Here is a 27471-nt window from a genome sequence, read left to right on the forward strand (position 1 = left end):
ACCTGGGAAAATTATTTTTAAAACTAAAAATTGTGTGTATATATATTACAAAATTTCCCCTTTACTGCAGTTTTTAATCAAACACAGTCCTGACTCCAGGCTCTATCTGAGCATAACTGTATTTCCTTTAAGAACAAAACACAAAGTAGATTCTCAAAGCAACAAAGTGAAGCAAGAAGCCTATTCCCTAGCAAATCTGGCTGTTGTCTGCCTCTTACAGAGCTCTTCAGTAGCATAGCATCAACAGGAGCTGCACGGGAATCAAGGAAAAGTGTAAAAAGCTTGATGTGTCTTGTGAAACAAAAGGAAGGTAATGGCTGCTGTTGCTGCTTTGTCAGACCAGTTTTGCTGGAAATCCCACACTAAATAAATTTCTCTGTCGATCCCCCAACCTAGCTGCTTCATGACCTGTAAAGGGGAAGGCTTTTCCTGGAGTGTGCCAAGACTGAAGTGAGAAGCATCTCATGTACTTCAAAGACCTACATGTCACTCTCACCCAGGGTTGATCCCCTCTGATTCCCTTCAGATCCACCTGGGTAGACAGGGCTGTCAGAAGGGAAATCCATCTGATTTAGCACAAAAGTTAAGGGTGGGGTGAAACACTCTTTGGAGGTGTCTACAGATACAAAGAGTCCATGGTGTCCAGCTCTGGATTTCAATATCCCTCTTTTCCATTGCTAAGTTGGGCCAGCTGCTTTCATTTCTGTGGAGTAATTAAATGCAGCTAATTAAACAGAGCTGCTGTTACCATTGTTACCATGAATTCCTAAGGCCTTCGTTTCAGAAACAAGATGATTGTATTAACTCTCTTTCTGGCTCTTCTAGCACAGTTTTAGTCCATTTTACTGGTGGATAAAATTATGCAAATAATCATCTTAAGGGATCAAGCAAAAAGAAGGTAAACAAAAATTGCCACATATTCCTTCTCAAGATCTTTTGATTCTGAAGTCAATTTCCTGATTCTGAGATATTGATGAAAGACTCTGAAAGCTTATTCCAGATAATCAAATTAAAACTGCTTGTGAGAACCTGAAGAACAATCTCATAATACTGAGTGTTAAAATGGATGATTAATTTTAATCTCCATAAATGCAAAGAAATGCAGAAAGTGAAAAAATAATGCTAACTGTGCATACACACATAAGTAATGATGGGCTCTAAAGCAGGTATTACCACTCAGAGAAAAGATTTTCAAGACACCAGCTTAAGCCCATGGGTAGTCAAAAAACAAACAGAATTTCAGCAATGTCAGGAAAGGAACTGAAGCTAAAACAGTGATGCCATGAAGATTTTTGCCTTTTCTTTTATACCCCTGTTATACCTTTTTACAGCTTCTGTATTCCTAGCGCTTTTTGCCTACATTCTTGGACATTCTTGGACTTGTTTGTTAAACTAAGAGACCAAACATTTTAGAAGCTTCATAGCTAGGGATCAGTGTGCCCCAGACCCCAAGGTTCTCTCCAAAACACATTCTGTAAACCAAGATAGAATCATCCAGGGGAAGGTTCCTTGGGGAGGGGGTCTCACTCAAGCCTCTCATTGGGGAATCTTTGATAGATATGTTAATTAGTAAAACCTATAATGTTATACCCAATGTTGGGGGGAGAGGGGAAGAAAGACAGAGACACAGGGAAAGACTCGGTGGGGTGCATCTCGATGCATATGACCTGGACGTGTACACCTAAGGATCCTTAAAAATAAATACCAAGGTAAAATCCCTTTTCCCCTTCTAACCGTGTATGCCTCTTGATTTTAAGACCAGGAAAAGGCATCAACAGGAAACACCATTATTCCAACAGTCAACAGTGCAATTACACCCTAAGTACTGTGTGCAGTTCTGGTCATTCAACCAAAAAAGCAAGTAGCAGAACCCGGAGAGGTGCAGGGGGGGATGTTGCCAGAGATTTGGAAGACCAATGTGAGCTTTTGTGGGCTAGGGTTCTCCTGCTGGAGAAATATCACATAAAGGGTTATGATAATGGTATATGAAACCTTTCCCAGAGGGTGGAAAAGTTTAAATGGCTCTAAAAAAGGAATTAGACACATTTATAAAGGACAGTTAGAGCACAGTGATCCTGAGACTACCACCAGCTCAGAGATTCTGTAACACACTGAGACATAAAAAGTAGGAAGGTGCAAGAGGGAGAAGATTATGCCTGCTTTGTTTCTTGTAGCCTTTTCTATACCATTTGCTTCAAGCAGTACTTAGAGACAGGATACATGTTAGACAGAAAGCTATTCTGAGCCAGTAAAACAGATTTGTGCTCTTACTATGTTGTCCTCACTATGTGTAAAGTAAGAATTTATCTTTATTCAGCATAAGATTCAACTTTCCTTCAGCTACAGAATCACAGGAAAAGAATCCAGAATTCTGTTTTTAATTCTAACATGCTAATATAAACAAATAGCCATAATTCACTTAATAATGTATTATTTTTTTAAAACAACTTGAATAGTTGCTAAAATGGAAAGAAAACTATGTTTAATTTATCCAGAAATAAAAACTGCTCTCAGACAATGGGTGTGTCTAGTTTTTCTGGTCAAATATCACACATAAATTTAGACCAAAAAGACTTCTACAGATCATAATCCAGAAATTTAATAAAAATTTTTGTAGGACTACACTTTCCCAGTTCTGACCTCAATTCATGAAAAATACCAACACTGAATATGCTTGAAAGAACTGCAATGTATAGAGTTGCTTTTAGACAACCCTAGTGCATTATTCTGGTACTGAAGGTTTGAAGGAGTTGACTTCCTGTATCCTACAAGAAAAAAAAATATATTGAAACACTTTAGAGAGAAAAAATACAATTTAAAACTATGTTAAAGCTCAATACAAAACCAACATTCTGTAAAATTCAAGCTGAGGCAGCCATACATGATTTTAATTTTAACGATAGCAAGGTATTTCTCATTTCTCATCAGGGACTCTCATCACAGCATGACAAAAATCCCCATTGTAGGAACTAAGCAGCCTAGGAACACCTGATCACAGTTATCCTTTTAGTTTAACTCCTTTGATGAGCAATTCCCAAAGGCAATGTTTAAAGTTAGTGGAGAAAATATATCTCTGGCATTAAACTCAAAGACTTAAAGTGTTGGAAATACATTACACAGAAGGAGAAATTCCAAGCAGAAATCCAAAATTCTTTCAACCAATTTAAAGCTTATCTTGCTTTGCTTGGTGTTGCGAAGTCTGTGTGTAAGAATATATGCAAAGCTGAACTAGAATTTGGCTACATATAATGTTTAAAAAATAAAAGCTGGGACTCAGTTCTCAGAAGGATCAAATCCATGGTGGCATTATTTCAACCTCAAATTCAAGTCTGTATGAAATCTCAGTTGTTGGGCACTCAGTCATGTGAAAGGCAATGTACAACAGCAAAAGCTGAAGGGCAGTATTCCCAGTTCAAACATCTCCTCTCAGCTGCACATGATATCATGTGAATATCAATATTCCCCTTATCTTACATAGTTCCCTGCAGCAACATCAGTGGGAGATCTGCATACATAACGAGGGCAGGGCAGCAATACATAGAACCTGCAGCTCAGAAGTTCTGGTGATTAAAACAGTAGAAACAGCTAGATTGGGTCAATAGGATGAGATGAGCAGACCCTCACTATTTCCCAAAGTATTAAATTAACCACACTAAAAACAGTGAATGCATTTTGAAGTTTGTGCAAATTCACTACCTCTGTATAACACTGTTCATGCAACAGGAACATAAAGCACAATTAACCTTCCTGGGAACACAGGTTTTGTTTTACAGAGAAGGACATTATATAAATATCACCTCCACCTTTCCACCAGAAAAACATTTAAAAGGTTTTCTTATTGATTTTTCAAAGCCTTCTGTATTTGTAACAACAATGCCTAACTTAATTACTGTGGCAATAATGGGACACATTTACTATCCCAGAAAAGGAAAAAGAATCTGCCATTATGTCTCTTTCTTGGATTAAGAACTATGCAACAAAAAATACCCAGACACACTAAATATCGTAGCTGGGCTCTCTATCAATCTGGCCATTACTAAAAATCACCCCAAGGAGAGAAAATTTATTACATATTTTGAACTTCAAGAACAAGTGAAGGAAACATGAGCAGATCAGTAACTCAGAGATGATGGTTGGCAGAGAAATGTGTGGGGGGTGAGGGTGGCATTAATTTTAGTTTTGTGAGTGTCCCAGTAATTATGGGAACAAAGCCAGCACTCATGAATTGTCATTAATTGTCAGTGACCGCTGCCACAGTCATTCAAAACCAATTAGAAGTGAGAGAAGGAAAGTGTATCAAAAAGGCATAAACAATCCAGAAAAACCACTGCTGGCACACACATGTTAAATGGGGATTTCACTGCCACAAAAATGCACATTGTTCTCTCTGGAAAGGATATTCATGAGGACATAATTACAATATTTGGTGTTGCATAAACAAAATCCCAAAAAGCACACTCCTCATCTGAATAGGGAACCCTTCAAGTCAATCAATGATGGAAGCTTACATGGAGAAAAAGGAAAATCCTTCTTCTTATAGATGTATTATCTTTCTGCCTAATCCAACGCTCTTCAGAGGATTTCAACAGAAGACATCCAGCGGGTTTTGAAGACGTCCCCTATCACCTTTCACTAACTAAGAGTTTGTTTGAGCTTCTTTAAACAAAAAATAAATCTGTGGGGCTCTTTCAAAATTAATCTAAAATATTAGCAACAACAGGATTTTCTGCCTTCTTCTCTTGTAGTACTGTCACTTATAATCTTACTGATGCTTAAGTAAGAGATTAAAGTTTGTTTATTAATGTTCTTTATCCATAACAATTTATTCTAATTCTGCTTTTGCCTACCTAGTCATAGTGCAGGTAGAAAAAATTCTTCAGTCCTTTACTAAGGCAAATGTTCCTTAACCTCAGAACTGTATTTCTTACAGGATTAGTATTAGAGGGGAAAGATTATTTGCTTTTACTCCTTGCTAGACCAAATTCTACTTTTTAAACCATGTGTTAGATTCAGTTATTGAAACAATACAGAATTTAAGCTGGGCATAATGGAATTTTAATGGAATACCATTTACTGAAATAGATCTAGGACTATATTTTTCTATCCAGCATTATCTGTTCAGTTTATTTATAGAAATTTACATGCTAATAAATATCCTTTAGCTACAATCAGCAAACAAAAATTATTGTGCAAATTCCATCAATCAGTATAGCAAGCAGCAAGTAGGCAATACTGTTCTACTTGCAATGATCTTTTCACTAGACCAACAGAAGTCCAAAACTACAATTTAACTTTTCAAAAATTAACACCCACGTTTAATGAATAATCTAAACTACTCAGGAGATGTTAAATGTCACAGTGTGAGACCAGACATCGCAGGGAAGCATGAGAACAAAAGGATGGTGAGACAAAACTAAAGGTGATAAAATCCTTCAAGAATTTGAAAAAAAGAGACAAGAAGGGAACAAACCACAGAAAGTTCAAACAATTTTGGAAGTCCTCTCTGTTGTGAACAGGTATTATATGTCATGTCTTTAATAGTTCAGAAGACAGACACTCTAAGGTCTTTCCATACCATTTTTCACTACTCATCAGAGCAACATTTTATGATCATGTATATTAATGCAGAATTTGCAAGTACAGGTGTATTCTTCAGTTATGAAGAGACAAAGTACATCAAATAATGGTGGGGACAGAATACCCAAGCAGAAATATCATGGCACAGAAAGTGACCACAGAAAATTGAAGGGTAGAAAATATGAAAATATCTGTATCTTTGAACAAAGTGGACCACCAGAAAAAAACCAGTAAGTTTAATCAATATTAATGGAGCTACAATTGGCAACAGCCTAATGGTCCCCAATAAACCCACTGAATAAACAATGATGAGACTGAAATGTGTACAAAAACATCTGCTCCCAAACCACCAATGATGGCAGTCCTTTCCCAAGTCCACAGCTGAAATACTGAATGATTCCTCTAGTCCGTGGAGGAAAGTAGAGGATCAATTCAAGACAGAAACCCTTAAAATATGAATGTCTGAGTATACAAAATATAACAGTCCCAAAATAGCTAAAGCTGACTTTGTCCACCCTTTGTCCAAGCGTGAAAATTTCTAAAAAAATGACATAAGTTGAAGATAAATTGATGGTAAAGCCAAAGCCACAGTATAAAAAGCACGAGGTCCATCCTGCAAGAGCAGTGGCAGACACTTTCAGATTCAATAGTTGCACATGACCACAATGAGTGCTGTAGTATTTGTTTAATATGAAAGTGATATACACTTATTGTAGACATTTTTTTGAACAGAAGGAACAGAAATTTCAGATGCTGATCAAATGTTTCTATTTCTGTCATTGGAAAACTGGAATGACTGAAATTTTGTTAAAGGAGTGAAAATTGTGAGAATTGTGTTCCCCTGTAAGGAAAACTCTTGCTCCCTCAAGTAAATATTCTATTATTGAGAAGGTAAACTATAACTTTAAATTCTCTAAGCAAAGATTTTCTTGTAAAAAGGAAAACTCACAGACTACTGAAGAGAAAATAGATAAGAGAAATCCAGCTGGGATTGAAAGACGAAAAAAGTATTTTAAAAACATAAATCCAACTCTCCTTTAACCTTTGCTCTCTCCTTCCAAAACAACAAAACTTTTGGACAGAGCAACTCATGTCTTTCATGGTGGTGTCAGAGCTGAAAGATGAAATAAAAATTTCTATAATTAAAACATTTCTCAAATTTTGCAGTCTATTTGAGCAAAAGGACATTGAAACAAAGTCCAATGGCGAGTACATTTAAGTGTGCAGACAAAAGAAGCTGTAGCTTCTCAGTCAACTTCAGAGTGAAGCGGAGCAATGTTATCACTGCAGTGTCAGTACAGGAAGGGTGTAGGTTATCAGTAGTGAGATAGTATCTAGACTAGATAATTTCTCAGACGAAATTGCTAGTTTGGGCTATTGTGAATAGTTTTGATAGTAAGATACGACTTTTTTTCCCTCATATCACTCTTTTCCCCTCCTTCATGCACCAGAAGGAAGGGGATCCAACATAAGAGCTGGGTGCTTCATCTTTGTACAGGGAAGATCTCTGGGCAGCATCCCAGTCTCAGGAGTTACCAGAGTCTGGCCTGCATGGCTACAGAAATATGCACATATTGATATGTAAGTAAGGCTCATTTGTGTTTATAGCAAGTGACTGCATTCATCTGGAATCATTCTGCATTTCGATGGCCTTTTAATTTTTACAGTTGCATAGACAAAAAGATCCAATGCTTCACCAGAACATGTAATCAGAAATTATTATTTTGATGAAACATTAGACTGTATTCTGTACAATGTAATTACATAAAAAGGTTTGATGTTTAACAGAAACAAATTCTAACATTTCTTGTCAGGATTCCAAAATCCTGCCTGTTTGCCTTATCAGTCCTCTTACCAGGTCTCAGAATTTCCTCATATCCAGAGATACTTTTCCCTCTTCATGTTTCTATGCTGTAACAATTCTAATGTTTAAAGACATCACAAATCCAAATATATTTTTATATAGACAGCAACACATTCTCCACATCTCTGCTTTTTATATTTTCCACCTTTTATAGCCACTTATTCTATTCCAAAGCCTTCTACTATGAATTCTGAAAATATAGTTCCTCCCTTCCCAACAGTTCTGCAGTATCTGCCATCCGCATACTAAGTGCCTGTGCCTTCCTCCCACTCAGGCAGATACTGAGTTCTCAAAAAGCTTGAAATGTTACCACTTTTTTTTCTGTCCCACAAACAGTGATTATCTGCCACTGGGTCTTCGAGGGTATTAGTCATGAAAGACAGAGGCTTTTTAAAGAGCTGCATTATCTGTCAAATCTTAAATACAGGGTATCTGTGCTCAGACAGGATTTCCCAGTTCTATTTAACAGGGACTCCAACACTCACTTTGAGGATTTTAGGCTGGAGTCAAAGACCAGGTGTCACAAAAGGAAAATAACTAAAACCTTTTTTAAAGCATATTGGAAAAATAAAAAGAAATGGAAATCATAAATACAAGGAATTCACTTAATACTAAGACAAAACCTGAGGTAACTGTATTTGTGAAGCTCAACTGCTAATGGAACAGAAAGGTTTAGATACATCTTCTCTTTAATTGTAGTACATTGTAAGCAAAGAGCAATCAAGGAATGTTTCGAAAAAATGACAAACACTCTACCTTTAAAGCTATCAGAAAAATAACAAATGTTACTAGAGATTTTAGCAAGTCATCAGAGTTCTTATTTGGCAGCAATGGACTTTGAAATGTTTACCATAAAAACAGCCAACCACTCCTTGCAACAAGTCAAAATTTCCATCAAAGAACACCAAATTGGCTTTTGGCTCCTAAATTTGATGAAATTGCTGACCTTCTAGATGAAATTTAAAATGAGATGATTATGAAGAATAATTTTTTAAAAGGAGAAGATTATCATTCCTTTTTCATTAATGATCTCTGTTAAAAAGAAAAGCTTTCATAAAAAATCAGAGGGAGGAGAAACAATAAAACCAAAGGTAGCTGGACATGTTGTAATGAATATAATCCCACAAGCCCCTCATTGTTAAATCTATCATGCTTCATTGCCATTTAGAAGTCAGGGACTGAAGGATTAAAGCTATAAAGATAATAGGATTAAAAATCATATACGCCGATTTCTACCTACGATTAAACAATATTTCATAAGGAATGTCAACCTTTTGTTCTTTACTGGCATCAAGGCCTTGATCTTTGCAAAATGTGGTGGGGTGAATCCTTTTCTGTGTGACAAGACAGGGTCACTCCTTTCAATCGTCCTTGTAGGAATATTTCAGGCCACCTCTATTCTCATGCCACACGTTGTTTGCATTACAGTGGGAAAAAACCCCTTGTGCTGCCAATGACAGTTCTGCTACTTGCTTCAGTGGTGAGTGGAATCCAATTTATAGCTCATTAAAGATGTGAATTGTTAAAACTCTGGCCCTGTTTCTCCCAATGAGTTTACAAAATCTCTCTCCCTCCCTTTCTAAATTACATTACACATTCCAGCTGAAAACTACTTAAGCTTAGCCATTTAACTTGGCAGCAAAATGAAAAAGAGATGCTTTTGGAAACTGGATGTGAGTAGCTTCAGCAACTCCAGCAGGAACTCAAGCTACCATAGTCATTCTAGCCTTGGACTGCCCTTCAGTTGCAGTGTAGTTTAAAGTGTACTATCATTTTAGCTCCAGTTTGCTGGCTCTGTTTTGGGGTATGTCACTGGTGAATGTGTCTATTTTATTCTGAAATTAAATTATAATTTGGAAAGTCTTACAAAATAACAGTAAACCTTTACTGCTGTTAGAAAATGCATTATTCACAGTATCTCACACCACTGATGAACATGCTGTGTTCCTTACAGGGGGCATTTGTTATACGTGTTACAATACTTTACGCATTAAGGGCCATTAGCAAAAATAGTATTTCATAGCTCTATGAACTTTTTCAGCTGCAAATCTCAGTGCAGTTTACAAGAAAATAATCTTCACAGTCACATGAAAGGTGTGTTTACATGACCCTCGTTCAAAAAACTCAGAAATTTGAAGTGATTTGTTTCAAATCATCATGAAGCAATTAGAATGAAAGTCTGTGGTTTTCCTCATGAAGGACCATGGGACAAGTTAGTAGGTTCCTCAACCTGCATTTAGCAACCTTTAAAATCCTCAGGTTGCTGGAAGAGTTACTATGGGTTGCCAATACCTCCAAAGACAGGGATCCTTGCAGGCTGTGTGCTTTGACAGCGGGCAGCTGTGGGATGCCTCTGGGTCCTGGGCATCTCCCCATTTAAATGCACAATCTGAGGGAGCAGTGGGAGTAGTGAGTGCAAGAGAGCCAAGTGCTTGCTGAACAATCAATGATAAATTTTTTTCTCTACTTTTACTCCTTCTTGTCCTTGCAATTACCAACTTTATTTAAGATTAGTGTTAGGACTTTACAGGGATTTGTATGGCTCAGACTGTGAGAAACTGTAATGGTTGTAAAGGCAGAGTAATACTTAGTAGTTCATTACAGCTGAAAGGACTTATCTCTTACACTGGTAAGTGTGCTCCAAGGAAGCCTCCCTGTATGCAAGAGCTCCCCCAGGGAGATACCAGAATGCTGCCCAGGGCACAGACAGCCAAGGTATGTACATGTGGACAGCTATTTTGTCTTAAAACTTATCTAAGGATGAAGAATTACTCTTACAAGCTGTGTCACTGAACCAGGTCATCCAGAGAAGCATCTTCTGAACTCCCAGGAAGAAACTCTAATGAGGTAACCCCTTTCTTATTTTTATTATCATTATTGTGAGTTTGGCATGGAAGGGTGTTTTGGTCAGTGAATGCCCAGATGGTGTTGCCAGCATGAAATGCCCTTCCAAATGTCATAACAGTTCAAGATATTTTGTTATGGTTTAATTAACCCAAAACTGAAAATGCAAGCTGTGAAAACCATGTTCAATATGTCCTAAAATGACAGAAAAAAATTTCATTGTGATCAATATTATTACAAGTAATGCCAGCTCCATTACAAAAGTGATTAAATAATACTTAAAATGGGGTTAATAATCTGCAAAAGGGATTTCTAAGTAAAAACTCTGTGATTTAAAGGTGCCGTATTCTTATCATCTGGAAACACCTGGATTTAAGTCAAAACTGGAAATAAATGTGGTATTCTGTCAATCTGTTTCCTAATTCCCAGTCATTTGTTCCTATCACAAAGCCACCAGGCAGGAGTGCGTGATGGGCAGTCCCTGCTCAGAAGTGACTCAGGCCTGGAACAGGAAAGGGTTTGATGTCTGAATTGAAAAGCACTTGCAGAGCAGCATCAAAAGTTTGCAGCAAAATTACTCATCTGTGCCTGGCACTCTCATCTGAACTCTGTAAGCATTGCTTTCTTGCCCTTGGGAAGAAAACAAAACAACAGTTCTTGGCACAGGAACTCAAACCATCCCAGAGGAGATGGTTTAAAATGTCGAGGGACAGTGTCATACTCTATGCTCCTCTCTGGAGCTGCTCTCTATTATATCTCTGGATTGTTTAATCTGAAATTACATTCTGCATCCCACCTCGCAGAGGATCTTACTCAACATGTCTTTCTCGCTTACAGGATAGTGTTTGTTCCAGCCTGCAATGCAGGAACTTCTGCTTTAAAATAAAACAAGGAGACCCTCCCACATTTTTTTGAGAAACATATATAATGAGGACTGGTCCTCAAGAGAGGATGCAGAGGAGGCCAGATTCAAGCTCTTAAATAGATGTGATACTCAAGATTTGCTAAGCTCTGGAAGAGATCAAAATTTGGGATGCAAGCTTGTGATTAGCCTTTCCTCTTTTCTGTCTTCAGCCATGTCCCTCTTGACTGTGCAGCCTTTTTGGCTTGACATTTTGTACTCAATTTCCTACCCACAAATAAACTCCCAAAACAGGGATCTGGATTTCTTTTCAGGCACTGGGCATCCAAATATCAGATGTTGCAGCAAGTATATGCTTAGGTGCCCACATCAGTTATGACGGGGAATTCTTTGCCTGCCCCTTCACAGAGGGAGCACTCCCTCAGCCACCTCCTGTCCATTGTGGTTGTGCACAATGCTTCCCCTCCCACCTGAAATCACTTAATATGTCTGTATTGAAATATAAAAATTCTGTATTTTTCATGGCAAATATTTTACTAAGGCTTAGACTCCAGCCTCCAAATGGCTTTAATTGTTAAACCCACTGGAAGTATTTCTGAAATTTCATGTAACACGGACAGGTGGATAGACAGAGAGGTTTTTTCAGTGTGGTTAGAAGCCGTTTTTTATTAACTGATAACAACAGGAATAATGAAAGATAACATAGACCAAGTAAATTTTTATGAATTGCATTGCTTCCATTGTATTAGAGACAGACACTTATGTGGCCCTTACTTATTTCTGGCTTAGTCATGTTTTAAATTAACACTAAGCTAAAATTCTGCAAGACAGATTTCTTGAAAAAATGCACATGTGAATGGATAACAAAATAAGCGAAGGCCTCTTTGTATATAGTCATGTCTCATTCTATATAAAGGCATAATTTCATATGGTGACCTATTTAATACTCAACAACATTCCAGCATTTGAATAAAAGAATTAGGCTGTGCGGGTACAAAGTCTAAAAAAGAGACTCTTCTCAACATATTTCCAACAGCAAATATAATTCCCTGGATACAAGGTTTAAAATAGTAATGCTGGTAAACCCTTGACTGTAGTAGAACAAATGGTGCCATTTAACACACAGTGTAACTAGCACATAGCATTAGATATCAATCATGACTTTTATGATTTTTATTCTTGTTTTCATCAGGAATAAAAAACTACTTTTCTGAAGATAATATCACTATCTACTTCAGTTTCAGGGGGAAATGAACTTTATAGGATCGTACCATCTCCCCTGTAAAAGTCTGAGTCTATTGTTAGTTTTCACCTAAATTTAGCAGAGACTCAGGTATCTCAAAGACAAATATACTGCCCTTCCAAGAGATACTCTATGCTCAGCAGGTACTTTCTCGTTTGCACAGTCCAATCTGGTTTGCAGAGACAGAAAAGAAGAAAAGGTTTTACAAGCCACCGAGAGAAAAAGAAAATGTTGGAAGCAATGAGCAGAATACCATGTAGAGAAACACAGTGGTCAAGGTCACACAGCACTATACAAAACCCAAAAGCTAGCCTTCTCTCCTAGTTCATATTGGGATACTTCCTTCAACAGAGACAGGGGATTGGTCTGGAGTTGTAAGATGTCCTGCTAGCACTTTTTTCAGTCAACAGTGTAGAGCATTTCCTCCTCATTCCACCTCCTCCTCTCCTACAGCACTGGTCTGCCCAAGTTTCACATGTAGTGCTCTGATATGGATATATCCCAATATCTCAAAAAATCCCACAACCCCTTGTATCTTAGACTGCTGAAAGATTTGTTTTCAAACCCAAGGCTACTACAATCAAATAAAAAAACTATTTGTAGGAGAGTATTTATCCTCTACAAGTTGCCATTAGTGGGCATCAGAAAACACAAACGGTATCCGTTTAAGACAAAAGCTCACTACATGGCTTCCAGTGAAAAATATGTGTAAGGGAATCAAGAAGTAATGCTTTACTCATAAAAGCAGCATGCCTATGCCCAAGTGCATCTATAAAACAAAATTATGAAAGGTTGTTACATCTTACTGCAGCATAGTTAAGGAATCAGGTAAGCAATGACAAATTCTGAAGAAGAGCTGCGTGGGGCAGTGGGAGCATCAAAGGTACCGCCTGTGACTACAGGAGTGGGGAATATATAACCCAACAAAATGGGATAGGAGGGTGGGGTTCAGTTCAGCATGAAGAAACTGAAATGCAGCAGTCTGTCTCCATACAGGTGTTCACACAGGTGGATCAGCTGTCTGTGTCCTCTAAGTGCCAAAGCAGAGCTGATATTCACAGTCAATGAAGTGTAAAGGCAACTCAGCTCACCCTACATAAACATCTATATTCTGCAGTCAAGTTGGTGGGTGTAGAGGAGATGGAAAGACAGATGACGGATGAATGCTAGGTGAAATCAAAGTTTTATTTTTAGTTGTAGGCCTATTTGTATTTCAAAACTAGGAGAAAGGAGGTTGACATAAAAAGAAAGAGAGGGTTAAGAGTGATAGAGACTACTGCTTGGGACAGATTAGTAATGAAATTAGTGAAATTTGTAAAAGAAATGAGTGAAACTTGACATATCTGATCCCAGGAAATTTCAACAGCTGTTTAATAGCCAAATTGGATATAGAAGAAATTCTTGATTTTTCTCCAGAATAAAAGTTCCCTAAAATGAATTAAAAAATTTGAAAAAATTGCTACATTTCTTAATGAAAAATGAACTTCCTTAAACCTGTGATATTTCATGTCATTACAGCTGAACTGCCTTTCAATATAAAACTACATTTCTTACTGCCTTATGGGACTCGTCATTCTTTTCCATATTCTCTCCTGAAGAACAGACTCAGTTAGAAGACCACTCACATAATATACCTGTAATCATGCAAAGCCCATGAATCTACTATGTTATATGACTTTACAGGAAATTTAGCAACCAGGGAATCTAGCTCACAGATGCAAAAGGGGCAGAACTATACCTTCTCTAGTACTCTACACATAAAAATTGTTTAACCAATTTTGATGTAAAAAAAAAATCATTTAAAAGTAGTATTTAAATTCAAAACCCCCAAATTTTTAATTTGTATTTCCAGCAGAGAAAACACAATTATTTCTATTAAGGTCAATATTTTCTGGAGGAAATCAGAAATGTGTAAAAATTGCAGCTGTTATTGTAGAACTGCCAGTTATTTCTACTTATTGCTATTATGAAACTCAGATTGGCACCATAAAAACAGAGAGTAAGAGGCAGTTCTTGCTTCAAAGACCTGCCATCTAAGTAGATCTGACAGAGCAAAAGTCAAAGTAATTTGCTGAAGTGCACACAGAAGTTCCATGAGAGAGAGACAGAAATAAAGATCAGCACTTAAAACCTCCTGACCTACAAAAGGATTTAGAGCAGTAGGTGTCATTAAAGAAAAACAGAGAGTCCACAGCACGCAGATAAAGAAAGCTTGACTTGGTAGAGCTTGTCAATCTCTTGGCAAAAGCATATGAAAATTTTTCAAGAGGAGGGATGTGCTGGAATGTTGATTCAGATTTTGTGAAAGGAAATGAGCAAGCAGTGGGATTTGCAGATACAGAAGCCAGAGATAATGAAGAAATCATATTTGGCAAAGGAGTATTGAAGAGCAGAAAGTGGAAGAGAGGAAATGCGTGGAGCAGAGGAGGCCCTCAATATCACCAGCCCAGAACATCAGGACTCTGATATCATACTCTGCTTGGACATTGTCTGGTGTGGAAACTGCATGCTGGTGGCAGAATGAAGAAGGAGGATTTGGCAGGATTTGCACTGAAAGGAGAACACAAAAGTTGGGTTATTCACAATGAAAACCTGATAGGAGAATCTGGTAGATGATTAAGACGTCCTAATGTATCTCAGAGAATCAATACAAGTTTCAGATGTGACAAAATGAATGTCAATGAAAAGCACAGGTTATGCAGGTAGCAATAAAGCATCAAGGTAAGTATCATTTCCTATCTAAACACTTATGTCTTTGTAAAATTTTGTATCTCTGAGTAAAGTATGCCAGAATAAATCACAAAGTGCAACAGAAAAGATGTTTGGCATAAAAAAAACCAAACTACCAAGCCACAGCTGAAATTAATTCTTAGATTAAATTTAAACAAAAATTCCAAATCCCTGTGTGCTATAGCAAAGTTCCTTGTGTTGGACCTCCTTGGCAAGGTACAGTCATTTTAAGGCATATAAGCGATTTTGAAGAACTTTTTCCTCTGCAGGTATTGGATTAAAAAAAAGACAAATGATACTTTTGAAAAACAGGAGAACCTTAGAAAAGAGAGGATGTTGCAAGAACAATCACTGTAAGAATAGAAAATCTCTCCCTAAAGTCTTTTATGCATCACTCCAAGTACTTTGCATTAATGAGCTGAGCAATCTTAAAAGAACAACATGACCCAGTATACTATAGTGATTCAGTAATCCAGTGGTCAAATAACTATAAAATAATGCTTTTTCTTTAATGCACTGATCTTCATCTTAAATTGTTTCAGATACTTTGATATTTTTTTTAATATTTAAGTGCTGTTCTGATCTCAGTATACAACAGCTAACAAAAAAAGGAAAAAAAAAAAGCAACACATTTACTCCAAGTAACTCCATGCAATGTTACTCCACAGATATTGGTGGATTTTTTCCCCTGCTTTTTCCATTAGTATTTTCTTAGGAGCAGGCTAAGATATAGCTTCATATAAGTAATGTGAGAGATTCAGAAAGCAAAGCTCCTGTGCCCTTGTTTTGTTTCAGTATCAGACCTTTTTGTAATCACTGTAGAATTTAGTCTGGGAGCTCGTGTTGTCTGTGCTAGAATAAGCATCACAAAATCATTCAGACATGTAATTTCTGATGTCAGAAGAGAACGTCAGAATTGCTGCTGAAATAAGGAAGCAATTTTTGGAATATATCAATCTTTCAAAAGAAAGGCATTTACAAAAAAACCCAACCCAGAAACATTTTTTACTAAACCACTGACCCTGCAATTCTTACAGCCAGCGACTCCTCAGTGACCTCTTAATCAGCTCTGAGTTTCCTTTCCATTAATAGTATTTACATTAACAAAATGTATATATTTTGGAAAATTTAAAATAAATCAGATGCAGTACCTGAAAGCTTACTAATACATTAAAAATATTTAAAAATGCTTTGAATTAAAGCACATAGCATGCATGCATTTAATGCTCTGTATCTCACAACAATAAAATAAGTAGCAGCCTTTAGAAATCATAACATCTTAACTGACTAATCGAACTGACATGGAAGTATAGAACAATGAAAAAAACCCCTTATCAGAAACAGATCGATTACAACACATTCTTTCCTTGACTTTATTAAATGATTTTGATTACTGATAAACTTTACCAGAGAAAAATTAGAAATTATACTCAGTGCAAAGATAGTTTGATATGATTTGTATTATTTCAAATCTCTGAATCTGTTAATATAATAATCCCTCTTGCTCAACAGTTACAGCTCCTTTAAGCACCCTCAGCAGTATATATGCTTTTAAATTTTAAAGCATTAGCAATGTAGTACCCCCCAAATCCAGCCTTGAACTCTGACAGACACTGATCTCTTGTCTCCCTCCCACACCCTGTTTTATCAGACACTATTTTGTTTAAATTGGCTACTAAATAGCATAGCACTGTACCTTTAAATACAAATCAAACAATATTCATATTCCCACGGTGCTGCTAGTTTCCCTTATGCATTGAATCGCCTGTAGATTAAAAGCTCAGAATCTGAAAAGGGATTCTGTTCTGCAGACCAAAGTTCTCTGTAGGAGATGAGGGAGAGGGTCAGTCCCGGAGTCACACACACAACAGGCAGAAAACACACTTGTGATCCTCAGCTTTGGATAGCATCAGAAAGGGGAATAAAAAGCAGAAACACATGGCACACTGAGAACTGGTATCACTTATGGCTTCTAACCAAAGCAGCAATTAAACACCTTTCACCATTCCCCCAAATGCCTGATTTTTGTAAGAACTGAAAGAGAGACACACACACAAAGGAAAATCCCCTCTGAGCAGCAAGGAAAACTTAATCACCTACCATTTTCTTTGCACTCTTCTGGAGGTTTAGCCTTTTTCGCAAGTCGTGGATCCAGCCATGATGTTGTCTTTGTGTTATGGCTGAAAAGAAAAGAGATCACTCTGAGCAGACACATACTGAAAGGAATCAAGTTTATTCCTTAAGAAAAAAGGGTTAGTCCAACAAAATTGCAATCGATACACTTAATTTGCTTACTGGTTCTAAGTAGCCCTGAAGGAGGTGTAAGAGTAATTGTGCAAGGCAGCTGTAAATTTGGCAACCTCAGCTCCCTGTCCTCAAAGCAGCTATTTTTATTAAAATCAACTAGAATGTTGCCAAGTTAACCTCATTGAAAATGCAGAACTCATCCAGAGCAAAAGGAATTTATTACAAATACAGTGTTCTCCCGTTGAACGAGTGCAGGCGACAGGATTCTGTACCATTCTCACAGTTTTCGGATAGAATTATTTTCGTCTTAAACCTGTCCTTTTCATAAATACAGGTTTGTTATTTCTCAGCAGCAGCACTGACAAGGCATAGCAAAAGTGATGCAAATTACAGCATGCTCCTGCAAAGTCTACATTTACGGACAGGGTGATTAATGATACTTTGTTTAACAAACCTTTATCTCTCCATATATAATCCTTCCATAGAGATAAAATAGATATGCACAAGCTGAATGAATCATGTGGCTCCTTTCTATACTCAGAATAGATCTTTGAGAAATCAGCCATCAAATAGCATTGAACTGGCACAAATTGTTTTCTGGGAGATTATTTTGCCAAGTGAATTGATACTTAGCACAGCTAATGAGACTTAAAGCCAGATCCTTTCAATGTATACCTTACTCATAAGCAATTAAATTTGGAGCCAAATATTGTAAATATATTAAGGAAGACTATAAACTAGAAAATGATGTGATCATTACTCTTTGATTTTTTGACATGCCTTTCCTACAATACCATCATTCAGAGACACTTCTAACCCATGTTTTATTTATCTGATACATCCTAGGAGGAAGCTCATTCCATACAGTATTGAATTATTTAGTTTATTATTAATTTGCTGTGTCATTTTAAAGTGTGCTTACAACTTCTCTTATAAACATTGGTATAAGGTGTACAAAAACAGGAGACCTGGCAAAAAAAATGGATTAGGATGCAACTGTTTGTGAGTTACTAATAGAGTCTATGTGATCCCAACACCACTGGTTCCCTTAGGGAAAAATAAATAAATAGAACCAATTCCTTCTCCCACCTTGTCTTCCATGGCAGATAAATTTTCCTCTGCCTCAATTTCTCTCTCTTTCTCAAAACAGTGACAGCGCCTACTTCTCAGCAAATTGTCACTATGTTAAAGCTTCCTCCATGTTTTGGATGGGAATGAAGGTAGATGAGAGTTATGTATGGATAAAATAGTAACTAAATGAAAATTGAGGCATTTAAATTCTTTTTTCTTTAATGCATTATCTAGTCTAGAACACCATTCGTGACAGGTGAAGAGGATAAAGAAACCCTTTCCTTTGAGAGCTGAGCTATATTTGCAGAGTATGAAGAATGATGAGCCAAAGGTAAGGTGAACTTGAAATGATGCCAGCAGCCTGTGCTTGATTGCAAGTGTAACTAAGACTTTCTCAGAAGCTCTGGCTGCCTGTGGTCTCCTGTAGGGTGCATTTTTATACTGCAGCCACAGCCCAACCACAGCTTGTGCAGACATACTTGAGCTAGCTTTAAATTAACTGGAGGAGATGCTCCAATAGTGTCAGTGCAGCAGGGTGGAGCTCAGCATGGGCTCATCGCCCCAGCATCCATCCACTGAGCTACTTGGGTGCATCCAGCAGCACATGCTGAACTCCACACCACCAAGGCTAACTCGTCAGCAGTGCCAGGGTTCAGAGCGAGCTTGGACATACCTGTGGAAGCTGCAGTTGCATCTCTGGAGTGTGGGCATGTCTGGACAACAGCCACTCTCTCCCAGCTCTTAATTCTGAATTGTTTTAAGGACCTCCACTGACTGCAAGGACTAAACCAGAATCACAGATTGTCTCCGATGGCTTTAAAAGAGCAATATATAACCACTACTACCAATGTTTGCTGTGGTATAGAGCAAATCTTAAATTTTACAAAGGAAATAAAAATAACTATCCCTGTTTTAAAGGTGAGAAAATGTAGTCACAGAGTCATGAAATTACTGTTCACATCCACCAAACAAGCCAGGGACAGCAGCAGTACTAAAAGCCAACTCTGTTGCAAGTCAACTGGCCAATGTCCACCCCTCACACCCGGCCAATTCACCAGCCCTGAAAACACCCCCATAATATTTTTAGAAAGAGTTTTCAAGTATCTGCGAAGACAGGTGCCAAGCTGAAAACAAGCCCAATTCAGCATCAATATTTAAAAATGTGAATTAGTTGGATTACAACCTTCAAGGTTTTTGGCGAAACTGAGAACAGCAAGCAGTTATGCTACCCTTTAGCATAAATGTGGCTTCTGCAAACCCAGCAGGACTGAAGTCTCAGTTACGTGCAAGATGGCCATATTAAACAAAACCATAAACAAACGAAAAAATCAACAGCTCTTACAACGGAAGAGTGATCCTTCAGTCTGCAGTGGAATTTCACAGAATGGAGATGGTATTTCATTTAGATCAGCTCTTACAGCACTCAATCTCCTCTTCTAGGTGCTATCTGTCAAACCTGTTCGGCTACTTAATAAAAGCAAAACTCATCCGCAAGAACTTTTATCTATAACAAATAACTGCAGGAGAAAAGTACCTTTCAAAACTCATCCCTCTTTTCCTTACTTGTATCTTTTTCTCTTGCCCTGCCTCTCCACTTTATAATCTATACTAGACATACAATGCAGTGGGACTAAACAACTCTTGCAATGGGACTTTAAATGCTTCTGGGCAAGTGCTTCAGTGGGTAAAAAATCTTTTCCTGCTCTGAAGACAGGACTTGAAAGAAGGCAGAATCAATCCCACCTGTCTTCTAACACCTCTACAGTACCATCAATGTCCTCTTATGCTCTCCATAGTGCTGTTTGCTTGGATCATTTTAGCAACCAGGTACACAACACACAAGCATTCTTTCAAGGAGGACAGACATGACTACTGTCACACTGCTCTCAATAAAAGAGGGAAACGAGTAGCCCTGGAGTACAGCATAGTGTTTTTTATGCATGTCTACTTCTGTTCTGCACAGGAGGTTTACTTGGCAGGGTATTCTTCCAGTCCCCCTTGTGTCAGCTATTCCCTCTTCAGTTCTGCTAAGGACTAGAATCTCTGAAAGCTAAAGGAAGACAACATTTATCTCCTAAACTGTTTTTATTATAAAGGAAGCCTTGATAGGAAAGCTTTAACTATGGGAGAGGAGACAGAAGGAGCAGTAAATTGGCCAAATTAACACCAATGGCAAAAGTAACACATATCTGCTGCATAGGCTGTGCACACTGAATGCTTTTTAAGCACTAAAAACCTGGCAGAGGGCATAACCTGTGTACCTTACCACCGGTCTAATCATGTGTGTCCATTTGGGAAGTCTTATAGACAGACCAGAAGGAAAAGGGGCTGGGGATTTACAGATTAGTTATGAATGAGTTGCAGATGAATAGCAGCAGCAGTTGTGGAATAAATGCTCCAACAGGAATTTGGAGCTGTTGTCAGTGACAGAATGAGAGTGAAGTGATGCAACAAAAGCATCCTGTGAGAAATACAGCTGTGGCTCCACCAGCAATTTCCACTGACCAATGCTTCATCATTTGGCAATAACTATACCTTATCATTAAAAACACGTCTAGAAAGCCCATCTTTACATAATTTCAATGATTTTGATTACTAGTTAGGACTCCTGAGATAAGTGCTGGCAAACCAACAATGCTTGTCTTAAACTCTCTCTTGAAATCAACAGTAAATTCCTAATTTTTCAAACTTTGAAAGCAGTTAACAAAGGATCCCTTTGGTCTTGCTTCAAGCACATGGAGCATGGGAAGAGCATAATTTTTTAAAATTCATCCTAATTTGTTACCTGCTATGCACAAAATAGAAACTGCAGGTAGGCCTGAACTGTATTGAAGTTGTTTTTTTTTTTTTAAAGGTCATTCAGTAAAGCAGAGCTTAATTCTTTAGCCAAAAGTCAATAAAATAATTATTGCTAAGATAACTTAAATCCTCTCTCTTTGCCAAGTATTTGCACCTAGCAGAGACAGTTTATTATAATCAGAGTCCTCTGGTATTAGTTGCACACAATTTTGAATATACGTGGAAAAAAAGTTCTTCAACTGGTTTAAACAGAGTGAAAGAAAGCACAGAATACTTCCCAGAAACCTTGACTCAACCTCCTGTTTTTCTCCAGATTTTCTTTATAGCTCTGCTTTTAAGACTTCACAGAGTCTGTTTATTTGCCTCTGTTCCCTGTTAATAGCACTGGAGCTGGGTACTAGGTCTAGAGGCTCTCTGGGAATCTCACTGGATACCACTCAATATCTTTAGGAAGTAAAAAAACACTAGGAGTGTGGCTTTTCTTATCTAACAAAGTGTTATCTTTTTATTATAATTATTTGTTAGACAGTATATTATTTTACTTAAGCTTTGAATATAACGGATTTGTGTTATCAATCTGTCAGTTTAAAACACTTTGACAGATGAAGTTTCTTGTACTAAAAAGCCTTCAGGCAATCTCTTGAAACCTTTTGGAAGGAAATATAGAAAGTACTTACTGACAGGAATAGCCTTAATGTCTTTTAAAAGCACTGCAAACCTATTCTAAATAGTGAGTCTTGCAAGGTATGTAACTTGCATGTTATTGTGAAAAGCATTTCAAAAAGGGCATTTACCAGTGTGCTACTTCAGTGTGTTTGGGGGCAGCACATATGGGTTTGTTTGGGTTTTTATTGTGAACATATTAAATTTCGGCTGGTCCTTGATCTTACAACTTGAGCAAAGGGGAGCATAGGAGAAGAAAACCACAGTGTTCTGTGGGCCCCTGGACTTCAACAATGCTAACTCCTCCCTCCTTTTTTTTATGCTGAAGCGTTGTATATCTGCAGAGATTTTCAAGTAGCACAATAATGATCTTCAGGTAATTTGTATGTAGAGGGACATGGGTAGGAAAACAGAGCATCAAACCAGCAATTTTACAATCCATCCATTGTTGGATGCTACCTAAACTTCTTGCACACATGTAGGAACAGATACAAAAGGAAGTTGTCCTCTGGCAGTGGTCCGCATGGCAGCAGCTGTGATTGCCAGTTTGCCTTGCATTTCATGGTGTGCTCAGAGTTCACAGTCCTTAAGAGACCCAGGTCTGGGAGTTCTATCCTGTGAATCTTAGATGGCCTTGGGCAGTAGAGGAGCACTTCTGTACCGAGCCCAGAGATGGTGGTGCTGCCTCCAGGCACTTGCAGCAGCAGAAGAGGCTTATGCAAGATTTTTAGGGGAATATATAAATGCTTAGAGTCTCCTGTGGTAATTTCTGCTGTTGAAGTAATTCTCTTTGACTCAGGCAGTTTAATTTCTGACAAAGAAAGGGCTTCATCTCATGTGACTACAAAAATTACATAGCTAATTGTGTAGGATTCATCTCTCTTCAAGGGAGAGACACCTATACAGAATAATTTATCTTACCTCTCTTCCAGCAGAACCACCTAATGATATGCTCTTAAGTGACATAATGCTGGTATGTCACCTCCTAAATGGCATCTGGCTGTCACTCCAGAAGGTCCTGGTTTTGACAAGGTCTGTGTCATATCTGCCAGGATCATGGAGATGTCTTGGGCTGTTGCTGTGCCTCTACAGTGGTGCTTTGGCTTAGATCAGGAGGTCACTTTTCCAGTGAATCTGTCTCCCAGTTATCTTCTTTTTCACACTAAGCGTTCTCCAAGCTTGTAAGCTTTTCACTTGAATTTAATCTAAAAGATGCACAGCAGGAGCTCACTTATTGCACTACATTCACAGGCATGCAGCCCATGGCACCTGAAACGACGTAGAAGCTGTGGCTGCTGGGTCATCAGCACCAAGAGTTTCGCTCTGCAGTCTGCTGATATTGCTAATTTAGATAGGGAAATGGTTTAGATCAGAAGGAACACAGACTAGTTTTAACTCAAATCTGGTCTCATGGACTGAGTTCAGGGTCCAGAGGTTGTAGAAAATGAAGTGCACTCCCAGAGATCAACTTTCTTTTCAGTTTCATCTGAAAGGAATCCAATGTGCGTACTCTGAAATGTGAGCCAAATCACAGTGTGTGAAGACAACCAGAAGATTTCCTTCAGAAGTGTACTCCTGACACAAATTACATACTACAGCAGACAGAGTTTTGGATATCTGGAGACATCTTTACTGGTAGAAGCAGCTGTATTTTGGCAGATTAATTCTGCCCTTATATATGGACAGGATGAATCAGCCTCTCTCTCCATTGACAAGATGAATTCTCTCTCTCCATTGACTGCGGAAGGAGGCTTGGCAACTGGTTTACATTAGGTACCTAATGCTATAGGGCAAGAAAGGTGAACTGATTCTTCTAGTTCAATAAATACAAAGGAGAAAAGTTATAAAAACATGACAAACATCAGAGGAAAGGTCCTGGAAGATGAATTCTGCAGAACAGAGCAGCAGAGACCTTTGGGGGAAAGACTAGAAATAAGAAAGTGAGGAAAGACAAGAGGAGTTAAGCTGGCAGTTTGACCTGGATGTCAGCACAGATAAAAACAGCAAGTGAGAGCAAGGGACAGCACACAACTAGTACAGAGTGATAATGTCTTTATAACATCAATAGACAAGAGAAAAAAAAAAAGGAATTCAGCGTTCTAGAAATTCTTTCCAGTTCTACCATCTTCATATTCCTAATTAATTTCTCATGAGGCAAAGAAAATGGTCTCAGGAGAAAAGATCCCTCTCAGTTTCTTTCAGCTGCCTGTCCTGCTGTATGTCATGCTGAAGTCCAAAGTGCATTAGAAATCTGATTTGTTATGCTGACCAAAACTGACAGACCAAATCCAACATATAAACAAAGAAAATGAATTACAGACATTTATGGTGATATGCTCAAGACCCCTGATGAATCAGAATTGTCTACACAATGAAGTCAGACTAATTCAAGATGGTTTTTTTCCCAAAGAAAAATCCTATCAGAAGTGAATATTATAACAGTATGTGGAAAAGAAAAAAAACTTCATCCTAATTGCTACTTAATTCAAGTAACAGAAATATCCAGACAACCAAAACATTTCATTATTATGGACTGATACTCTGATGATATAACTCACAAAAGTTTCCAAGTAACTTATAAAAGTGCATGTAGGAGGGTGTATCTTCTAATGCAAAAAATAGTAATCATGTATCCAGGCTTAACTAAAGTATCCTGCTTTCCAATTGTGAACTGATGGTGCAATCAGGAGCAACTAAATATATCATGGATCTTCAGGTAAACAAGGTCTTGGGATAAATGTTATTCCTGCAGTCAAAAAAATTTCCTGCCTTAAAAACTGCTACAAAGAAAATCTGATCCCACTGAAGTCAATAGCAATATTCTTGAAGCTGTACTCTTCAGATATCACTTGAAATTGTACCAGCTGTATTAAAAAACGTAATGGCTGTTTTTTACAGCGAAAAGGAGAGTCCTTGGCAAAGGACTATTTTATAGCTGTTTTTTAGTCTTTTATGGTGCTTTCATAAAAAAAAAAAAAAGTCTTTAACAACTAGAAGAGATATGGCAACAGGTTCAAAAAGCAATGCTGACTATGCTGTTTGGAGAAGTAGGTGTTGAAGTAGTAAGAGACTGAATGTCTGCGAGATGTACTGGAAAGTGGTTTGTTAAACCTCATGTGGCCACATTCTCCTAAAAATCATCAGCACAAGTCAAAAAAGATGACCCTTTAAAGATGTTTTACAGCAGTTTGCACTTATTCTAGATTTTTATCCCCTAAGAAAACAATTAATATAATACAAGCAAAGGAAACCATATATGCTTTTGAACAGTATGGAGTCCAATAGGTTGACTTTAGGTTTCATGTCCTACTGTCCCTGCACCCCTTACAGAGTTCTGCTGCCTATATGTGGAGAGAAGGCTGGACAGAAAGAGAAATCCAATTCTGCCTTTTATAAAAAAGTATTAAAATGTGTAGCCAACTGTACAGGACAGTTGCATATACAATGCAATGGGATGGAGCTGGATAGTTGGGTGAGGGCCACGTTTCAGCCTGACTGCACATGATAGCACACACCCCAAGAATCTCGGTCCTTTTTTATTCCCTTCAGCATTGCACTGGACCAACACAGCAAACACTGATGCTTGGATCCAACACAACCAGCATCTGCTGACTTGAGGAGCACAACACAAGTTTGGGTCTCTAGTATGTGGTTTGAGAGTTGTTGGCAAGGCAAGGTCTGAAGGCTGTGGAGAACCACAGCCTTTCCTTATCCCTGGGAAAGGGAAAAGCTAAAAAAGTGAGTGGTGACTATAATTTATTTAAGCATGCCAAAATATGCCACTCTTACCAGCCACATTTAAAGCAGGAAAGAAGGAGCAAAACTGGAAGGTTTTTTGATGGTATTCCAATTTATATACAGTCTGTTAATTATTGCATATTCTCATTAGCATATGTTCTCAGTGAAACCAAATGTAAGAGATGGAGTCCTATTTGTGTAGTGTGTGCCTTTATTTGAAAATTCAGATTCATATGTAAGGCTGGAAACAGCCCAAGAAATGTAGATCTTCCTGAAAAACAGTGGTAAGTATTATGTTGCAAGAAGAGATGCTCTTGTTCGGTCTGTGAATGCTAAAACAGGTAAACATAAGGTCATGCACCTATGTTGAAAAGGGAAAGAAAGGAAGAAACAGATCAAGGCATGCTCTAAAATACAACCATCTTTTGAATCATTCAGTGTCTGGTAGATGATAATTTTTTTCATCTTTGTAGTCCTTGAGGGAGAAGAAATTCCTTCTACTGTGCTTTACAAAATGCTAACTGAACCATTAATGATTAACAAATAAATAGTCCTGTCTATAGACAATTATCTCTCCCCTTATGAAGTCACTTCCTCTCTCACTGTAAATCTGCCACATTATTCTGATGGCAGTTTTGATAAGTGAGATCACGCACGAATTTTAGAGGTTAGTTTGACGTGAATGAATGAAAATGCTGTCATGAAATCTAAGACCTTTGGGTGTACCTGCGACAACCTGGAACTTGAGACCATGTGCTGCTAGAAGGCTTTAGTGTTTAAAGGCACAATTCACAAGATCCTCAAATAAAGCAATAAAAGATGCTGCCTAGTCTGTCTTTTTTTCCCACTCATTGTGATGTACACTTTAAAAATGTTTGTTTTTCATCTATTATTTAATAATCTAGTACAATCTTTACTACTGTTCAGGGAGATGTTGTTAGACAAATAGGTTTTTGTTGTCTTTTTATCTTTCCGTTTTTTTGTGAAAGCAAATGGAGTCTCTTCATGCCATTAACCAAAGTGACTTGTAAACAAAGAGGCAATTTAACAGCATCCCCACAGCATTACATTCCTACTTAACCCTGCAAAGGCTGTGCAATGTGAAAACTCAAATGATCAGTGAGTTGCTCCTTTGCTAGGATTCTAGTAAATAATCTAGTGTTTTTACAAATGTGAAATTGCACTTTTTTTGCGAATACATTGTTCAACAATACAATCCCAAAAGCAAGAAGTCCTTACAACAGCCCTTCTATCCAGTCTGCACCTCTGATTGATTTCTTTGCTTTGCATAACATTCATTTAGTGGAAGTGAATGATGAGCATTGTCAGAACTGCAGTGTAAACCAGAGCATTTCCAGGAAAGGAAGTAAGCTGTAACATCAAAGGAATTTGAGGAGTGCAATGGCTGCTCTGTAGAGCATCAGGGCTATTTGCATTCACTGTATTCGTTACAAAATATATATTTATTTTCTATTAAATTACCTCCTGCAGTATTTACTACTCTCACAGTTTGGTATATTAGTGATCTACCCATCATCCCTTCCCCCAGCCCCCAAAGGTATCACAGGTTTTTGTTACAAGTAAAATAAAAGTGCCATATAATTCAGTCTGCTTTCTTTCAGAGCATTCAATATGTGCAGAAAAATTAAATCTGGGAGTAAGGTAAGAAGGAAAAAAGGGTTTCAGCTAGCCCTGAGGTCACTCTAGTTCTACTCTGCTTGCTTGGGCAAAGTTATATTAATTATTCTTTTTCTAGAATAAGCATATTTTTGCCCTTTTCAGCAAAGACACTTATATTTTAATAGTTACTGCTATTTTCAGCCTTGTATATGC

The 27471-nt window shown here is 37.8% G+C and overlaps 1 protein-coding gene across 2 annotated transcripts in view; it reads right to left on the reverse strand.

Moving 5' to 3' along the window:
• MAGI2 (membrane associated guanylate kinase, WW and PDZ domain containing 2) overlaps positions 1–27471 on the reverse strand; it is a gene marked incomplete at both ends in the record, with an annotated part of 715368 nt that overhangs the window by 208482 nt on the left and 479415 nt on the right. For both annotated transcript variants that reach the window (XM_082279816.1, XM_082279815.1), the window contains one exon: positions 17221–17300. In XM_082279816.1, coding sequence (XP_082135942.1) covers positions 17221–17300 — 80 coding nt within the window. The remainder of the gene's footprint in view (positions 1–17220; positions 17301–27471) is intronic.

Source organism: Coloeus monedula (assembly GCF_965178545.1).
Source record: "Coloeus monedula genome assembly, chromosome: 4".
Taxonomy (NCBI): domain Eukaryota; kingdom Metazoa; phylum Chordata; class Aves; order Passeriformes; family Corvidae; genus Coloeus; species Coloeus monedula.